The sequence below is a fragment of the Vulpes lagopus genome, chromosome 8 (assembly GCF_018345385.1).
Source record: "Vulpes lagopus strain Blue_001 chromosome 8, ASM1834538v1, whole genome shotgun sequence".
In the NCBI taxonomy this organism is placed as follows: domain Eukaryota; kingdom Metazoa; phylum Chordata; class Mammalia; order Carnivora; family Canidae; genus Vulpes; species Vulpes lagopus.
This window is the reverse complement of record NC_054831.1, coordinates 4,718,844-4,737,662: the sequence shown is the minus strand read 5'-3', so window position 1 is coordinate 4,737,662 and position 18,819 is coordinate 4,718,844. Positions and strand designations below refer to the sequence as shown.

Here is an 18,819-nt window from a genome sequence, read left to right as displayed (position 1 = left end):
GACCTTTCTGAATGAGAAACCGGCTGCGTGGAAGAAGCAGGGACGGCCGGCCGTGCGCCTGGTCCCGGGTCTGGTGCGCAGAGCGCGAGCTCAGGCACGGAACCCGCTGCCCTGCCGGGAATCTGCGTGGAGAGGCCCAGGATGGGGGCGGGGGGCGCGTGTGTGTCTTGTGAGATCGGGAAGTGGCATGGAGTCCATGGAAAGCATCCTCTCATCCTCTCCGCGTCCTGGCTGTACAGTGTCGGCGTCGGGGGGCCGCCGCTCCCCTTTCCGCGCACCTGTAACGGGGCCTCCGCGCCAGGCCCGGCAGCAGGTGGAGTCCACCTCCCGGGTGGACGATCAGGTTCTCCGGGCCCGGGGCGCCCTCTGCTGGTCGTCGTGGCCCAAGGCGGCGCCCTTGCTTCTGTTCTGCTGCGGGGCTGTGTCCTGACACTTGTCAGCCCGCTTGGGGGGGGAGGGGGGTGGCTCCCTGATGGCATGTCCTGCCCCGTGGTGGAGCCTTTGGCAGCCGCGCCTCGCCAGCTGTCTGAGTCACGGGGTCTGTGTCTCAGGCCGAGCGCGCTTCCCCATGGGCACGCCATGCTGGGGAGCAGGGACTGTGTCGCTCCGGCCTGCAGGCTTGTGTGACGCGGTTGTCGCCTCGCGCAGCCCTGGTTTCGGTCCTGGAGCTGGAGTGGGCGGTTGGGGCCACGCAGCCCTGGCATCGGTGCATCCTGGCGAGCAGCGGCCTTCCTGTGTCTGTCGCACCTCCGTAGAGCGTGGCTGTCCCCGAGGGCGTGGCTGGGCGCCAGCAGCGCCTCTGCTCCCCTCCTTGGAGCTGCCGAAGGAGGACACGGGCCCCCCTCCTCCGCCGGGCCGCTCGCGTTTGCAGAGCGAGGCCCTGGGCAGCCCTTCCCCTGCGTCCCTGCGCACCTGCGGAGCATTTGTCGGGAAGGGCCAGAGGCGCCAGCAGCTGAACCAGGGAGCCTGGGTGCCGGGTGGACGCCGCAGGCTCCTCACGGCTGTTTGTGGGACTTTGTTCACGCTTGAGCGTAGCCGCCCCCCGCCCCCGCCAAGTCCCGGACACGACTGTTTTCACGGAGGGTGTTCCTCACCCGAGGGGTCCTCCTGGTCCTCACACCTCTCATTTCCAGGGTGCCCCAGAAGCCCCAGTGCCCCGGGGGTGGAGTGAGTGTGGCCTTCTGGAAGGTTCCACTCCTAGGCCCATGTTAACTGCTCGCAGCCTTGCTTCCTGGGAAGCCTGAATGGTTGTCGTGCTTTTGCTCAGGCCGCAGGTGATGCCAGAGGTACAAGGTGGCTCGGTTACAGGCGCTGGGGCCTCCGAGCTTTCCCTGCCCGGCGCCTGGGTCGGTGGCCCCGAGCTGGGAGGGTCGGGGGTGGGAAGGATGAGCAGTTAGGCCCGGGCCTGCAGGCGTGTGGCCTCCTCGCCGGACCGGCGTCCTCTCCGGGTGCGGCCGGGAGCTGCGCGGGGGCCGGAGCGGACCGGACACTCGTGAGGCCGTGGTGGCGGGACGTCTGCTACGCTGGTTCTTTCCTAAAGGTTTGCGCCTTACGCCGATTGCAGGGAGAGGCGCAGCTGTGAGCAGACGCGGAGCTGCAGGTGGAGGGGAGACCAGGCCGGCGGAAACGCGGTCGGGGGCCCCACGGCCTCGCCTCGACCTGTCGCTGCACCTGGAGGGACGTTATACTAGAGTGTTGAAGAATTACGGATTTCAGCCTTGTTTTCGGTTTTCTTTTTTACTTCGTTTTTTACTGTTTTCCTTTTTTTTTTTTTTTTAAGACGGTTGCACCTTTTAAAAATACTTCTTTTCCTTAAGCGTTGTGAAACCCAAGTCTGTAAGGCAAGAAGACAGGACAAGATGTTCTTTGAAGAAATCCCTCTAAGGGACCTTGCCAGGGAATGTTCTAGAACATCTATTGAGGTGGCGCAGGCCATTGTCGGAGAAAGAGACCTGAATCGGAGTTAGTCTTGATTTCTCAAAGGGAAACGGTCAGGTCAGGCCTATTCCACGGGCTAAAAATAAAACAGGAAGTAAGACAAAGAGAGGGGAAAATGAATAAATTATTCCCTCAAGATGCCACTTTTTTTGTACTTATAAAATTAAATGTCACATGCACTTCCTGAGCCCAAAAATACCCCAAATTTAAAAGGTCTCCTAAGACTTCCATTGTGCTGCTCTTCCTCTGACTAGCGGGGAAAACCCTGCCGGTGGGTTTTCAAAAGCAGTTGGGTGTTTCCGGTGGCGTCGGAGCCTCAAGCCCCCCGAGAAAGTCTCCCGTTGGAAGGTCCCTGGGAAGCACCTGCTGTCTCCACCAGGCGCGAGAACGCGTGGCGGGATGGCTGGAGGCCTCCCGGACGCTGAGCTGATAAAGAAGCCTGGTTTGTCATCTTTAGGGGAAGGGGGCAGGTGCCCACGTCTTTTCTGCTGCGCACACGGCCGCGTCCGTGCCTGGATCCCGTGGGAAGTGGGTGTGCCCAGGAGCGGCCCTGTTGCTTACGGCCCTCCACTGCCCCCCTCACTTCCCACTCCTGCCTCAGTCTCCCGCAAACATACCGGGTGCTTGGCCGCCCCCTGCCCCAGGCGTTCTGCCCCCAGGGAGTGGCTGGTCAGGTGCCCCCTCTTCCCCGCGGGTGGGGCGGCCCCGAAAGCCTCACCGAGCATGCTCTGCACTGACCACTGACCGTAGGGCCTCCTGCCCTGCCTGACGTCGCCCTCGCGGCCACACTCCATTCACAGTCGAAGTTGTCCTAGGTCTCCCTCCCTGGCCCACCTGATTGCTCCCCTCCCCACTCAGGAGCACAGAGCCTTGTCTGTTGTGTTCCCTGGGGTAGCTCTGTGCCCGGAACAGGACCAGGTGCGTCCGGGCGGCTCTGTGGGCAGGTACTGACTGAACAGGTGAAAGGCTGCACCTGGGGAATCGTGCAGCTAGAACCCAGTGAGCTGGGTGCCTTGTGCTCCAGAAGTCACCTGCAAAGAGTGAGCCTGGGGTGTGATTTTTTTTTCCTCCTTTTTAAAGTATCCTCCTCTAGAGCCACATTTAATTCCTTTCGGGTCATCACTTTACCTCCATTTCAGAAGCGGGATCCTCTGAAACCAAGTTTTACAAATGATGAGTATTTTGAATGTTTGAGATCATCACTTTGAGGGTAAACTAGGTTTTTGTGGATTTTTTTCAAAGATTTTATTTATTTATTCATGAGAAACACAGAGAGAGAGAGGCAGAGACACCGGCAGTGGGAGAAGCAGGCTCCCTGCGGGGAGCTCGATGTCGGACTCGATCCCAGGACCCCAGGGTCACGCCCTGAGCCAAAGGCAGATGCTCAACCACTGAGCCACCCAGGTGTCCCTAAACTAAGCTTTAAAAACTCCAGGTTCTTAAACACATCACAGCACGAGGAGCAGGGTGCGGGTTTTGAGCTACTTGGAGACATTAAGTGGTGGGAAGTCCTCAGCTGCTTATGGTCATCGTGTCACTACGTTCTGCTCATCTGTTGCAGATGCCATAAGTTCCACTAACCCGCGGGTCATCGACGACGCCAGGGCGCGGAAGCTCTCCAGCGACCTCAAGAGGTGCACCTACTACGAGACATGTGCCACGTACGGGCTGAACGTGGAGCGGGTCTTTCAGGACGGTAAATATTCCCCGCTGCGGGTCACCATCCCCTTCCCTTAGAGCAGGTCCCCGTCTGTGCAGCGACGGAACCCGTGGCCTGATGTGTGGGCCGCGGTGCGAATCTGGGCGCCCCCTGCCTCCAGAGGTGCCCCTCAGCTGTGGGTGTGCTCAGAAGACCCAACAGTCCTGTGGTGAATCCTGTGTGTGCACAGGATTTTTGTGCACAGAGGGAAGCATTTCCCAAACTTATCTCTGCACATGGTGTGTCACACTTAACGCATTTGCCATCTCTTCTTCACTGTAGCTCCTCATTCTTCATTTAAACCCGTCTATAAAAACAGCCTATTTCATGTTTTAGGCTTTGGAGAGAATAAACCGAAAGAGGAAAGAGCATCAAAAATTTGGGCCAAAAAAGAAAAAACCCAAAACAAAACAAAACAAAACCAATCCCACGTTAAGACTCAGGGCTGAGAGCCAGCAGCAGAATTTAGGAATTGTTTCTTTGTTGCTGAATTCATTAGTGATCACCCACCCCCGGAACAGCCGTACAGCAGGCAGGAAGCCCCCCTGGAGGAGGAGGGTTCCCTAACGGGGAGACATTCACGTACGTGATCGTGATGCCAAGTGTCGGGCTGGGAAGAGGGAGGGAGGGGGTGGATGAAGAAGTGGGGGAGGTGGTTGGGGGGTAAGGGAGGGGCTCTGTGGCCAGAGGGGCCAGGAAGGTCTGGGGCAGAGAGACCCTGCTAGCCTAGAAGGCCTAGAAGAACAATGCTCCCTGCAAAGGCTCCCGATTTCCGCCTGGAGTCACGGGGAGTAGCTCCTAGGCTGCCTCCCCTCTGGCTGACGTCGGTGGCTGCAGAGTGGAGCCCCGAGCCCCCGGTCAGCCCAGCCTCACCGGAGAGCATGCACAGAGGTACATGGGGTTCCTGGGGGCGCCCAACGGGGCAGGTGCACTGTCCGCCCCCTTCACTGCCCCCTGAGCAGCCCAGACCCTGTGGGGCCATTACAGGTGAAGATCCCCAAGCTTGGGTGCACAGACGCCATCTGGCCAACCACCTGTGTCTGTGTTTTCCCAGGCGCAAGGCTGAGCTGGCCTTGTCACCACAGCAGAGTTCCGTGGTTCACGTGGAAATGTCACGGCCCCGCCAGGCCTGAAATGGCTCCTCTCTAGCCCTTTGTGGAAGGTTTGCTGGTCTCTGATGGATATTTGCAGAATTTAGTTGTATGGATGACCTTATGCTCCACAGTGATTGTGTACCTTGTGCGTTTATTGCAAACGTGAACTTTCCGTAAATAAATGAGCCCATACATGATGATCTCGAGAGTTAGTTATGCGAGGGGATGCCCAACAGGTTACTGGGCTTCCCTGCCCGTCTCTGGAGTCAGAACAGGGAATGAAACCCATGACACAACATTTTCTGTGACTTTTATGATTTTTGTCCTTAAAATATTTCCGTCTATACGAGGATAAGTTTTAAAAATAAAATGAGGGTTTACTCTACGTGTTTTGCCAGGTAATTACAAGGTCTGTCTTTTTATTAAGCCGTGGACTCTTTGTTAGTGATAAGAGTATTTGCTGACCGACTGGGGACTGTGCTCAGGACTTAGCAATCATGAACAAGAACAATCCATTTTGCTCCATAAGGAAAAAAACCAAAACCTTGTGAGATTTGGAGGTAAATCAAGGCTCAGAAAAATTACGTAGCTTGACCAAAGGCATTGGGGCTGCATGGGACGCCTGTCTTGGGGGCAGGAGCCCAGAGCCTTACCCGTTGTGTCATTAAAACATCGGTGATGTGGGTCCTTCCCTGGGGGAGGCTGGCAGAGGGCGCGGGCAGCAGGCCCACCACCCGCTCACAGACTCCGGTCATTCAGATTTCTCTTTCTGGCTTCCTTTGGCCTCAAGGCTTGCTTTTGTTTATGTGTTTTTTCTGTCCTTTTAGAAGGAAAAAGAAAGTGCGTGTGGTTTCTGCGTAACATTTACCTTAACCACCGAAAGAAGAAAAGGCAGACCCCCACCTCCACCTGCCCCTGCCAGCCAGGCTTTCGAGTCAGCCGGCTGTCTGGGTTTAGTTTTTAAGATGCCAACGACTGTAGTCTGCTTCTTTAACTCTGAATTGTTAGTATCCTGACACTGAAGACAAATTGTAAAAAAAAAAAAAAAATTTTAAGAGTTTACTTATTCATGAGAGACACAGAGAGAGAGAGAGACAGACAGAGACACAGGCAGAGGGAGAAGCAGGCTCCACCAGGGAGCCCGACGTGGGACTCGATCCCGGGACCCTGGGATCACAGCCTGAGCTGAAGGCAGATGCTCAACTGCTGAGCCACACCAGGCATTGTGACAAATTGTAAAATTAATGAAGAAGCAGAACGTCTGTTTATTTTTGTCTCCAGAGCGTCGTTCTCAGGTGGCTCTGGGAAAGTAATCCAGGAGGGAGGCTCTCTGTCGGCACCAGGGGCGTCAGGAGGCAGGGAGGGCCGTTGGTTCCGTCCCCCGAGGGCCTTGCACACGCCGTACCTCTGGCTCGGGGATGAGAAGAGGGCAGGTACGGGGAGGGCCCCTGCCTCGGCGAGGTGGAAGTCCAGCACCCACAGACCTAAGCTTGTACCTTCCCCGAGGGTGGGGGACGTGTGCGACGGACCAGGTGGCTGTCATCTGCTCGCAGCAGTCCGGGGCCGTCCTTAGTCCTGCTCCTCTCGCTGCGTTTGTGTGGCTCATGGAACAGCTCTCTGGGGGCTCCTGCGATGAAAGATTCACCTCTGAGCAGTCACGCACCCCTGGTTCCCTGCTCTGGGCCGCGGGGTCTGTGTGTGTGGTCCCAGGACAGCCCTGCGGGGGGCTCGGGCCCCAGGGGCCGGCCCAGGGGGGGCGGTGGCCCCAGGCTGCGCACGGCCCACCCGCCCGCCCCGAGTCCGTCTGTCCAGCTGTGGGCAGTTCTGGTCGCGGCCACCCGTGTCTGGATGATTAATAACTTCAGGCTCTTACCGTGGTGATTTTGAAGTTTGGCAGGAAATTTTTTGAAAGCCCCTCCCCTGGTCACTTGTCACAGGGCCTGGATTCATGAAGATGAAGGAGGACAGAAACATAAAGTTGGTTCTCTGCAGAGAGAATTGCTTCTCTGGTGTTAGGATTTTTTTTATTCCAGAGGAGCTTCTCTCGCTCCCTAAAGAAACCAGCCGCGTGGGAGAAGCCCTTGCCGGGCACGTCGTCCGGGCCGTTTCAGTGGGGCCTCTGGGTAGGTAAAGGAGGGTAGCGTAGGTGATGGGATTTTTTTCGACCTAGATATTCAGGGACAAACCTAAAATTATTAGAACTCGGTGACAAAAATAAATTCACCCCCTAGAAGCCCAAGCAGTGCTGAGAGGTAGTGAACAGCCGTGTGTGTAAGGGGACCCCCGGACTGTTGACGTGCGCGCCGCCTCCCCAGTGTTCACGACGGAGCGTTGGGAATTTTAGTTCCCTGAAACCAGAGTTTGGAAATGAGGAATTTCACTCTCTTTTTCAAACAATTTGAAATTTCTCAACCTACGCCGAACGTCCTTGTTTCTAGCTTGTTTTGCTTTGATGACCGCGATCGGGTAATGGATGTATGATGAGCGTCATGATTTGTATCTTAGCGGAGTTCACGTTTTCAAACTAAGCGTGACATGGAATCAGTTGTTCGTGTTGACGTTTTATGGGGTAGAGCCAATAGATGCCCTAAGTTTCCAAGGGGGGTATATTTTATGATATTCAAATTCTGGTATCTGACTGGTGTTTGAGATTTTAAAGATCCCTGATATATAAAGAAAAGTGGTTTCCCTTTCATAAAGAATGTGTAGAACCTGACAGTGGTACAAAATATTTAATTTTCTCTTATCGAAGCTACTTTATGCCCCTCCTCTCCCTCTCACTCCCTCCCTCCCTCCGTCTCCTATAATGAGCTGATCGAGATTTGTCTGTATTACAACACAGTGTGGTTTTATATTTGGGTTGTTCCTGTTAGGCCACCAGCTGTCTTGTATACAGAATTTAATATTCTCACACGTATATTCTAAAATTGTTACCACTTGTTAAATCCCAACTGAAAGCTTCCTGTTACACATGAAGGCATACTCCCCTCTAGAGCTTTAACTTCTTACCTTCCTAAGCTTGTGTTCATAGGACAGTAGGAAAACCTGAACGCAGCATTTTGCTCTGACAGTAATTGTTCAGACCTGGTCAAGATCCATAAAAGCCAAGTTCTAGACAAATCACAAATTACCGTCTTTCTATCTGACTTTCTCCAAGACTGCTGGGACGTGCCACTGTGTCATCAAGAATAACTGGATAGTTCAGTGATCTCATGTGGAGGACAGCTCATTCTAGGGTAGATGCTCTACATTATTTTTTTTAAAGATTATTTATTTATTTATTCATAGAGACACAGAGAGGCAGAGACACAGGCAGAGGGAGAAGCAGGCATCATAGAGAGAGAGAGCCTGATGTGGGACTCGATCCAGGGTCTCCAGGATCACGCCCTGGGCTGCAGGCAGCGCTAAACCGCTGCGCCACTGGGGCTGCCCAATGCTCCACATTATTTATATGAAAAAGAGACCATTTGGTCTGAGGTGCATATGGGTGGAGAGGCTGGGCAGAAGCATTAGAGGGGTTCTGGGGTGCACGTGGGTGGAAAAGCTGGACAGGAGCATTAGAGGGGTTCTGGGGTGCATGTGGGTGGAGAGGCTGGGCAGGAGTATTAGAGGGGTTCTGAGGTGCATATGGGTGGAGAGGCTGGACAGGAGCTTTAGAGGGGTTCTGGGGTGCATGTGGGTGGAGAGGTGCATATGTATGGGTGGAGAGGCTGGGCAGGAGTATTAGAGGGGATCTGAGGTGCATGTGGGTAGAGAGGCTGGACAGGAGCATTAGAGGGGTTCTGGGGTGCATGTGGGTGGAGAGGCTGGGCAGGAGTATTAGAGGGGATCTGAGGTGCATGTGGGTAGAGAGGCTGGACAGGAACATTAAAGGGGTTCTGGGGTGCACGTGGGTGGAAAAGCTGGACAGGAGCATTAGAGGGGTTCTGGGGTGCATGTGGGTGGAGAGGCTGGGCAGGAGTATTAGAGGGGTTCTGAGGTGCATGTGGGTGGAGAGGCTGGGCAGGAGTATTAGAGGGGTTCTGTGTGCTGACTGCTGGTGCTGCCACAGCCGGAATGCATGCTCGGGCTTTTTGTCATCACACAGTTTGACGCAGTGTCCTGTGGCTGGGCATCCATCTGATGGCACCATCCTGTTCTAGAAGGATCCACATCAGTCTCCCAGCACCGTCACAGTGGCTCTTTACGTTCGTGTTGCAGTTCACATTCCGGAAAGCTCTATCATAGAAGCTGCCCCCCGGCCCCTGCCTGCGGATGGCTCACCTGGCCTTGCATTCCCTGTGCCCTGTGCTGTTAGGGTTGAGCCAGGAGAGGCTGCGTGCCTGGCCCACGGGTTTTCTGTAAGTCAGGAAGCCTCCGTTTGCTTTCTGCCTTTGCTTCCAAAGACTGATATCCTGATGTACGGAGAGTCCTATTTCACGTTAAATGTCTGCAGCTGCTCGGTCCTAATTACAGGAGTGTCCAGCACAAGAGTAGCTGTATTAATGAGCCCGGTTTGTACAACCTAATTGCATGTGTTAGAGCATCATTAAGTGGGAGCAATCTTTAGGGATTTTGCTCCCGAGTGCTGCATCATCCTGTGCCATTTTGTTTTGCTGACACCACAGTCTTTTGTGCTGTTAAAGGATATGTCAATTAGCCCTGTTCCATGCTTGCTTGGAACCAGCTTAATTTTCATTGTTGGGGTGGCCTATTTCGTTATTTGTTTTGTTGCTCCTTTTTTTCCTCTTTATTACATTACGGAGTAGATTGGAGTCCATTTATTTTTATCTTTGTGGACTTTTTTTCCAAAGGAGTCCTTTCAAAAATAAGACTTTCCATGTTTAAAAGCAGGCCATATGTGTGTGTCCATTGGGTCTTTAAGGTATATATTTAATGTCCAAGGAGTCACTTAGTGTCTGTTAATTTGTATCTTATCAGTTGTAACGATGACTGGTAGTTATTTATGTCCTAGTTTAAGGGCTTCTGATGTGAAGCCCTTATAGTAGGTCTAACAGGCCCTCCTCCGTACAGTCGGTTTGGGCCCATGTGTCCTTTTCTGCCCGTGGTTTTCCCTGTGCATCTGTGTCTGTCACTGTCCCCATGTCCACCCCCACCCCCCCGCCCCTGGCGCACACCCACCGCCCTCTCCTCACTGCATTGAAACGTCATATGTTCAAGATTTCATGGGACAGATGGGTAGTTAGTTCATTTTACGACGGGGCAAACAAACTTTATGCTTAAATTCAAGGGGTTTCATATTTTAAAACTTTCTAAGAACAAGGATGACATGAGAAAGTTGCCTGCGTGTGGCCGAAATAGGAGAAAGGAAGAGAAGGAAAACGCTCATCAGGCTCCTCTGGAGGTAATCGGCTGAGTCGTATGTAATATGGGCTTGACCTATTGGGTGGCCCCTCTGCTGTCCTCATTAACCACGAGTGTCATTGGCTGTCACTGCCTGGCAGCTTCCAACGTGGCCCAAACCCATGGAAATTAGAATCTGCAAGTTGCCTCCAGAAGAACCACATCTGGCCCGTTGTTTGTAGCCGCTCATTAAATTGAAAAGATAACAGGACGCCTGGATGGCTCAGTGGTTGAGCATCTGCCTTTGGCTCAGGGCGTGATCCCGGGGTCTGAGATCGAGTCCCGCATTGAGCTCCTTGTGGGGAGCCTACTTCTCCCTCTGCCTGTGTCTCTGCCTCTCTCTCTTGTGTCTCTCTTGAATAAATAAATAAAATCTAGAAAACAAATAAACAGAAAGGAAGGAAGGAAAGAAAGAGAAGAAAAGATACCTGTCAAAAAAAAAAAAAAAAGATACCTGTCTGGTGTTGACATGAAGTAGACTTTGGGTTGAGCCTGTGGGTGGGGAGGGTATGTGTATAGTGAGCAAGAAGGCCTGGGATTGGCTGGGTCTTCCTGTTGGTGCTGTAGCCTGGTTTAGGTTTGGATGGGAAAGTGCATGCATGTTTCACATGGATTTTTTTTTTTTTTATAATAGTCACAGAGAGAGAGAGAGAGAGAGAGAGAGAGAGAGAGAGAGAGGCAGAGACACAGGCAGAGGGAGAAGCAGGCTCCATGCACCGGGAGCCCGACGTGGGATTCGATCCCGGGTCTCCAGGATCGCGCCCTGGGCCAAAGGCAGGCGCTAAACCGCTGCGCCACCCAGGGATCCCTTTCTTAATAAAACATGACATTGTCAGTATCCTTTATGCCTTTTTAAATTCAGTTTGTTTCTTAACCCGAGAAACTCTTCTATACCAGGGGTTAAATCACAAAACGAAATAATACTGCAGCTAAAATATCAACATTGGCTGTACTAAGCCATATTTTCAGAGGCTTAACAACAAAACCCAAACCGAAAGAAAAACAAGAAAAACTTTTGAATTATTATTTTCTGGGGGGAAAAATAAGATTCTAAAGCTTCTTGTAAAGACAAGCCAGACATTTGGCAGCTGATTTGCAGCCAAGTATTTTCAAGCACATTTGACAAATGGGGACTGTGTTGAGGTGGGACTAATGAGCAGGATATAAGAGAACATTGTCAGGATTCGTTTGAGAATTTGTTGAAGGTGATGACCCTGGAATAATCCAAGGGTTTTTAAGATACTGTTATGAACTGGACGTAAATGTGAAATTAGCTGGTTTCTTGTTTGGAATCTTTGCCTAGAAATTTCCACGTTTGAGAGTTTCTCTCTCATCCACTGAACTATTCAGAGGCTGGACGTTTACAGAGGGATTAACTCCTCTGTGTATCCGTTGATTTGCTTAAAAATCACCTATCCAGCCTGGAAGGGTTTGGGTAGGGAGGAGTATCTCCATCATGGGTGTGATTCATACTTCACGCTCTGAGCTCGCGGCCTTAACATGGAATCAGGTGTGGAACTCGGTAATTCTCAGACTAGTTTCGGGTGGAGAGAGGACCGTTCCATTTTTTGACTCTTTCCAAAATAACCTCCAAAGAAGTCATCTTAAAATCTTGATCCCAAGGTTGATACTGGCTCAAACAACAAGAGATGAGAAATAGTCTCTCGTACTTCATCTAGTTTTGTAGACTGTTGTGTCCGTGGAGGCTGTCATCCTCTTTGGCAGTTTCGCACGCTGGGTCGGGAAGGTCTTCCCACTGCGCTTCCCTCCTGGCCGCCGTGCTGGGGCACCAGCGCTCACGTGTGCCCGTAGACGCCGCTTTAACTCTGACGCTGCAGCGTGAGGTCCGTTCGCACGCTCTGAGTAAGTGTGCTCTGTTCTGATTTTCTCGTCAAGACTCCTGTCTTTCGCTCCTATAATTAACTTTATCAAAGACACAGAAGACGGTTGTGTTGCTCCTTCTCTACGCTGTGGCGTCGTAGCTGGGGTTTGCCCCAGGATCCCGTTAATGACTTGAGGCAGCTTGAATTAGCTTGACGTATCATTAATGCGTACAAATGGCTTTTATTTTAGTTCGTAATCTGTTCATAATGCCGCTCCATTCTCTTCCTGATGGTTTGTTTTTGTTTTTTTAAAGATTTTGTTTATTCATGATAGACACAGAGAGAGAGAGGCAGAGACACAGGCAGAGGGAGAAGCAGGCTCCATGCAGGGAGCCTGACGTGGGACTCGATCCAGGGTCTCCAGGATCACGCCCTGGGCCGAAGGCAGGTGCTCCACCACTGAGCCACCCAGGCATCCCTCTTCCTGATGTTTTTAAAATGATTCAACAATGATGTACGTTTTGACCTCCTTGTCCCCAGCCTCTGATCAAAATGTTGCTTAAATAGGATGGTCAGAAATCAATACACTTCATGGCTGATGTTTCCAATGTATTTCGAAGTCTCCTATTTAGAACATTCTTCCCATAGAGAATAAGGACATAACCAGATTCTTAGTGGCCTCCGTTCACCGAGGGACTGTCCGCTCATGCCTGGGGGTTGGCAGCACCCATGTGTTCCGTTCACAAGAGAGAAGGAAGAGTCATCCTCCAAGGAGGAAGTTGTGAAGGTCTTTGGCACCAGAACGCATAGCTTTACCCCATGGATGCCGATGTTTTTGCACGACACTCCGCAGCGGGGAATCAGGTTGGTGCAGATGCTGGGCGTCCCCCCGCAAAGCCAGGCTCTGGGAGCCGGGGTCAGCTTGGCAGTGCAGAGTCACTGGAAGTTTTGTGAAGAGAAGGTGACATCCCAACAGCTGGATGGATCTTCCCTGATTTAGGGAGAAGGCAGCTGTGAAGGGTGGACCGTACACTTGTTTGTCTGAAGGAGAATGGACTCTAGAAACTTTGACGGCTAAGTTGGATTTTGTGAGATTGGCTTAAGAAATGATTTTTAAAAGAAGGTTTACTTATTTATTTGAGACAGAATGTGGGGGTGGGAGGACAAAGGGAGAGAGAGAGCATCCCAGACCCTACCCTGAGCGCAGAGCCTGGTGCGAGGCTCCATCTCACGACCCTGAGCTGAAACCAAAAGTCGGACACTTAACCGACTGAACCACCCAGCCGACCCTAAAGAAACGATTTTTAAAGGATGTGAAATATGGAGGTAAAAACCACCCATAACCCCACCACCCAGTGGCTGTCACCGTTGAGGTTGCGGGGGGGAGGTATGGCTGTGTGTGCCCATGTGTTTGGAAAAAGTGGATCATCGGGCCTTGTGACATGGTACAACCTACTTTTTCACATCAGTACTTTTTCTGCAATGTATTTTCTCACTGCATTCCATTGAGTGACTAGAACTACTCTCTTTTGGCCCAATCCACTATTAGACATTTAGGGACTCCCTCCACCCCCATTTATGTGTTTGTTTTAGGATCAGTGCCTGAGGGGATGACTCTTTACCTAAATCTTTGTCTCCGTCCTTAATCCTTTCTTTAGGAGACAGCCGTGGAGGGGAGACTGCAGGCTCAGTGGCCCGCGTGGCCTTGTGGCTTGTGGTCCTTGCTGCCCCGTGAGCCTTCTATGGGGTCGCCCCCCCTCCAGCAGGTGTCCTTTTTCTGTACCCTGGCCACATGGGGTATTTTCAGTTTAGAAACTTTTATCACTTATAAATAGAAAATAATCATAATTTTTAGTTCTGTTTCAAATATTTTCAATAGGTTTGTTGCTTCATGTGAAGATAAGCTCACCTTCCGCACTTGGGAGTTTTGTTAGGAGATGGCAGTCAGTCCCTTGGGCAAGCAGAAGTCTGATGTGTTGGGAAGACACGTGGGAGCAGGTGTGCCCTGCTGCTGGTATAGACATGGCCTTGGTGTTTATGGTGGGTTCTCTGCGGCTGGAGCACCCCAGCTCCCCAGAGGGCAGACGGCCCAGAGACGTGGCTGGTTGTGTGTGTAGCCATGATGGTGAAGTGGGGGTCCTCACACTGCGTCTGTCCCTTCTGGCCAGTGGTGTTACCAGTACGCTCACTGCCTTGTGTCGCCTTAGAGATGGACACCTGCTGTGGGTGGGCTTCTGGCCTTTGGGCCTTGCCTGAGCTTCATGTCCTGTCAGTGCTCTGGAGGGCTCAAGGGGCTCTGGACACCCACCCTCGTTTCCACACAGAAGCAGTTCCAGAGGGGGCCGTGGTGCAGCCGGGTGCCACTGTCCTGCCACTGGGGCTCATCCCTCTGCAGTGGGGGCCCAGGCCGTCATCTGGACCAGACTTTGCTGGATGCTCAAAGCACCTCTCCCCTTGGTGAACATAAAAATCATATTTCATTGTTTTCTATTTGAAATGTCAAAATCCAGGAAGCCCTGCAAGTCCTGTGAAAATCAGAGAATTAAAGCATAATCATGCATTCTTTTTCCGGCAGGCGTATCCTGAGTGTCGCTGGCACAGGGTGTCTGCCCCAGGAGGTGGAGCTCCGGTGTCAGTAATGCTGCGGTGTGGTGGAGGCCTGTTTTTCTAGGGTGCGTTCGGGTACCACCACTTTCAGCCACAGCCTTATGCTGTCTCCGGGGGGCTGGCCGTGCCTTGGGCACATGAATAAATGGCAGGCCAGTCCTAGAAGAAAAGAGAAGCTGAAAAGACTTTGGAGGATTGACTAGCTGTTGCATCATCCAGGCCTGGGGCCATGAGCAATGCTGATGGACAGGGCCTCGCCAGGTGGAGGAACCTCGCTGGCTAGATAGATGGGGCCTCGCCAGGTGGAGGGAACTTCACCAGGTAGAGGGACCTCGCCGAGTGGACGGGGCCTCGCCGGGTGGAAGGACCTCGCCATGTAGATAGGGCCTCGCCGGGTGGAGGAACCTTGCCAGGTGGAGGGAACCTCACCAGGTAGAGGGACCTCGCCGAGTGGACGGGGCCTCGCCAGGTGGCTGGGACCGTGAGCCTCCCTTCCGGCTGTGGGGTGGTGCCCCATTGAGGCACCTGCAGGGCCCCTGTGACCCGTCCTCCCTCAGCTCTACTGCAGAGGCAGCCACGGTTCATGGATAATTTTTGTGTCTGATTTTTGCAATTTCCGGAAGCTCCCTCGTATTTCACTTGGTGTGTAAACCTCAGAGAGAGCGCTGCACGCTGGTGCCGTGACGTGGGCGCAAGGAAATGCTCCCGTTCCTGCACCGCGATCCCGGTACTGGATGAAATACCCGCGTCTCTCTTGCTCTTAAATTCACTCCTGCCTGAACCACGGACGCGTCGGGCATCACGGCTCAGCGGCCCCCAGCCCCGCCGCAGGGGAACGTGCAGGGCCCATCCGGACAGCACGCTCGGTCACAGAGCGGAAGCTGCAGCTGGGGCCCGTCCACCTCGGCGGCACGGGCTTGCCCTTATCCTGGAGGGTCCAGAGCCTCGGACTGAGTCTAAGACCCGGCAGTAAGTGGAAATGCTCCTTTCCGTTATGATCATGTTTAATAAAACCAAGGCACGTCATCCCCGAGAGTTCGGGGACACTGTGGTCAGCGTATGGGTTATTCCCGATGGGCGCTCGTCTGCACGTGGTGAGTGTGTGGGTCACGGGAGGTCGCATCTCTAACGGGGTCCACCCGGTGCGAACTCCCGTGACCCACACACTCACCTTTGGTTTCAAGCACTTGATTTGGTAGTTTAGGGAGAAGCCACTAGGGGGCATCAGAAGCGCCCGTAAGGAGGCCTCGCGGCGGCATATTTTTCCCTTCTGCTGTCACTGCGGAGAATACAGACCTAATAAAGCTAACACAGTGGTTTAAGAGATCATTTAGACCCGCAATAAGATACACTCCATAAAGCGTGTGAAGTTACTGGATCAGCAGTACGGGGACGCAGAAGTAAAGTCTCATTCATTGGGTTGGGGAGGAGGACAAAATAAAGTCGGAATGATATATTCTATGGTTAGAGGGACCCAGATCCCTTTTTTTTTTTGCCTTTTGCCTGGTATGTAACTTTAGGGAAGATTCAAAGAAAAATTGACAAAAGAGATGCTGTTTGTTTGTTTTTACTAGCAAATAATAAACAGACTCAATATTTAGTTCCATGTACTCACCAAGGGTTTTGTGGGTCTGGTGACAGCCCAGGTGTCCCTCTTTAGGGTGGTGCATCCTCGGCCCGATGCTGGGGCGGAGGCTTTGCCATCAGCCTCTCTGCCTGGCTGTCGCCTCCCCTGCTGGGACGCCGTGGCTTCTGCGGGCAGCCTGGTATTGATGAGGAAGGTCAGTGACGGAATCGGACAGAGGGACGGGAGTCCCCTCAGTTTAGGGAAACGCAGATATTCTTATGGAGGCGAGCCGTGTTCCTGGAAGTGCTGAGGCGTGGAGTGGCTGTGATCACTGAGGAGGGGAGGACCCTTCAGAGGGCTCGCACCTGCTGCTCCCCCAGGTGCCCAGCAGTGGGCTTGGGGCACCTAGAGAGAAAAGTCTCATTTTTTGAGTTTTGCATCCCACCCCCTTCCCCAAGGTTGAGGGCTCTTCTCTGCTCTTTTCCATCCATCCATCCACACTTTATTTTCTCCCACTACATAAATTGCAGTAGAAACTGTAGCATCTCAGATCACAACTTTTTTCCTTTAGAGGTTTTATTTTTAAGTAATGTCTACACCCAACGCAGGGCACAAACTTACAAGCCCAAGATCAAGAGTCACACGCTGTACCGATTGAGCCTCAGATCATGATGTTTCCAGTTTCTTCATGTGGACGGTGGGACTTACTGCACTTCTGGTACCTCGGATGAGAAGCCCGTCAAATCACGCCCTCGATACAGATGGTTTCTATCAGATCACTTACAGACTGAGCGTTTAGGATCTACAAGGAAGTAACCTGTGATTCGGAGAGCCCTCCAGCTTCCAGCCCCTGGAATGGTGTGAACGTTGGCAGAACAGTTTGAGCAACAAGAGAAGTGAGGTGCTCGGGGGATTCCATCCAAGTGAGGGGCAGCTTTCACAGACTTGTCCGTTAGTGCCAAAGGAAGGGGGTCGGACCAGCTCTGGTGCTCCAGGTTCTGGATGCTTCAGCTGCATTCAGTAATTTCTGCATTTAGCCACTTGCCAGACACCAGGGTGCTCGGGACCCACAGAAGGAGGCTATTGCCAACTCCTACAGAGGAATCGCTTAACCGGGGGATGGATTTTTTTCCCCCAGAACAAGGAAAGCCTGCTGCCGCAGTACTGTTGGAAAAACCCTGATCTCCTAAATCTATCCCTGATCATAGACACATAAATCTATCCCTGATCGTAGACCTCAGCAAATACCCTCACAGTCCGGTCATTCAGAACAAGTGTGAGTGAAAATCTCCAGGGAATCAGGAATTGGATCTCTTGGTGGGTGTTTTGCTTTCCCTCCCGCTGCCGCCTCATGCCGTTCCCGATGGTGCATTAGGGTTGGCGTTAGGGGGACAGCGGTGGGCACCATGCTTTCGTTTGCTTTGTGCTCTTTCTCCTGGACGGGCTCTGTCCCCAAATGGTGATTAGAGGAGTACAGACAGGTAGTTCTTCAGCTCCCGTGGCTGTGCTGGATGGAAACAGCCCTTGAAATGAAGTGATATGCAAAGGAAATCTTTCAGCATAATACAGTTACCCTAATCGCTATAGAATACGATGGCTCATGTAAGGAGGGACAATCGAGAAACCCCAAGCAAATGAATATGGACAGCTCCATGTGCCACTGCTCACCTGGTCAGGTGACCATGCAGAAGCACCAGCCCAAGGTCCTTACTAGCATTTTCTGTTCTCTGACTTCCCTAACTGGTCAGGGACAGAGGCAGGGAGGCAGCATGGTTGTTGTTCGAGGGAGTCAGCCCTGGGAGGTAGGAGGGCATTGCCCTCTGCCGCTAAAATAGCATCACAACCTTTGCGTGGATTTTGCGTTTCATAGTTGTGTTTCATATCTGTTTCTGTTAATATATAAAATATACATAAATGTGCATTTTACTTATGTTGTATATTTTTTAAAGATTTTGTTTATTCATGAGAGACAGAGAGAGAGAGGCAGAGACACAGGCAGAGGGAGAAGCAGGCTCTGTGCAGGGAGCCCGATATGGGACTCGATCCCAGGACCCCAGGATCATGCCCTGGGCTGAAGGCGGCGCTAAACTGCTGAGCCACCCGGGCTGCCCTATTTATGTACATTTAAAGAGGTGTTTCGTTTCTCCATTGGAATAACACCTGTTTATAAAACTACAGAAAACTAGGGGCACCTGGGTGGCTTGATTGGTTTAGTGTCTGACTCTTGGTTCCAGCTCAGGTCATGATCTCGGTCGTGAGATGGAGCCCCCAGTCTGCCTCCTGACCTGACGCAGTCAGCGGGGAGTCTGCTTGGTATTCCCTCTCTCCCGCTGCCCCTTCCCCAGCTCATGCACACGTGTTCTCTTTTTCTTGCTTTAAAACAAGGAAATAAACTCACACCAAAAAAAAAAAGAGAACTATAAAAGAGACAATTACAATCCACCGTGATCCCACTGCCTAGTAATAAACATTTTATTGAATGCCTTCTGAGTCGGCTTTCAAAACAAAACTGGGACTTTATGTCCTTTTAAGTAGCCTGCTTTAAAAAGACCTCAGAATAGTTACTCTGTTATTTCATTTCCTCTAAAGCCTGTGTTTTCGCAACTTGGCAGCGTACGTACCTTTCAGAACTTGCATACACCTTGCATGGATTTACCAAGCCCAGAGACAGAGGGCTTGAGACTCCCCTTCCTGAGATCTGTTCTGTAAATAACTCCTGAGGGCCTTGTTGGGTACCAGCAATGCCCG

General features: G+C 52.2%; 1 protein-coding gene across 10 annotated transcripts in view; it reads left to right on the top strand.

Annotated features, from left to right (window-relative positions):
• The window catches only part of AGAP1 (ArfGAP with GTPase domain, ankyrin repeat and PH domain 1), a 530,214-nt gene that overhangs the window by 209,041 nt on the left and 302,354 nt on the right, over positions 1–18,819 (top strand). For all 10 annotated transcript variants that reach the window (XM_041766497.1, XM_041766496.1, XM_041766499.1 and 7 more), the window contains one exon: positions 3,500–3,634. In XM_041766497.1, the coding sequence (XP_041622431.1) occupies positions 3,500–3,634 (135 nt within the window). The remainder of the gene's footprint in view (positions 1–3,499; positions 3,635–18,819) is intronic.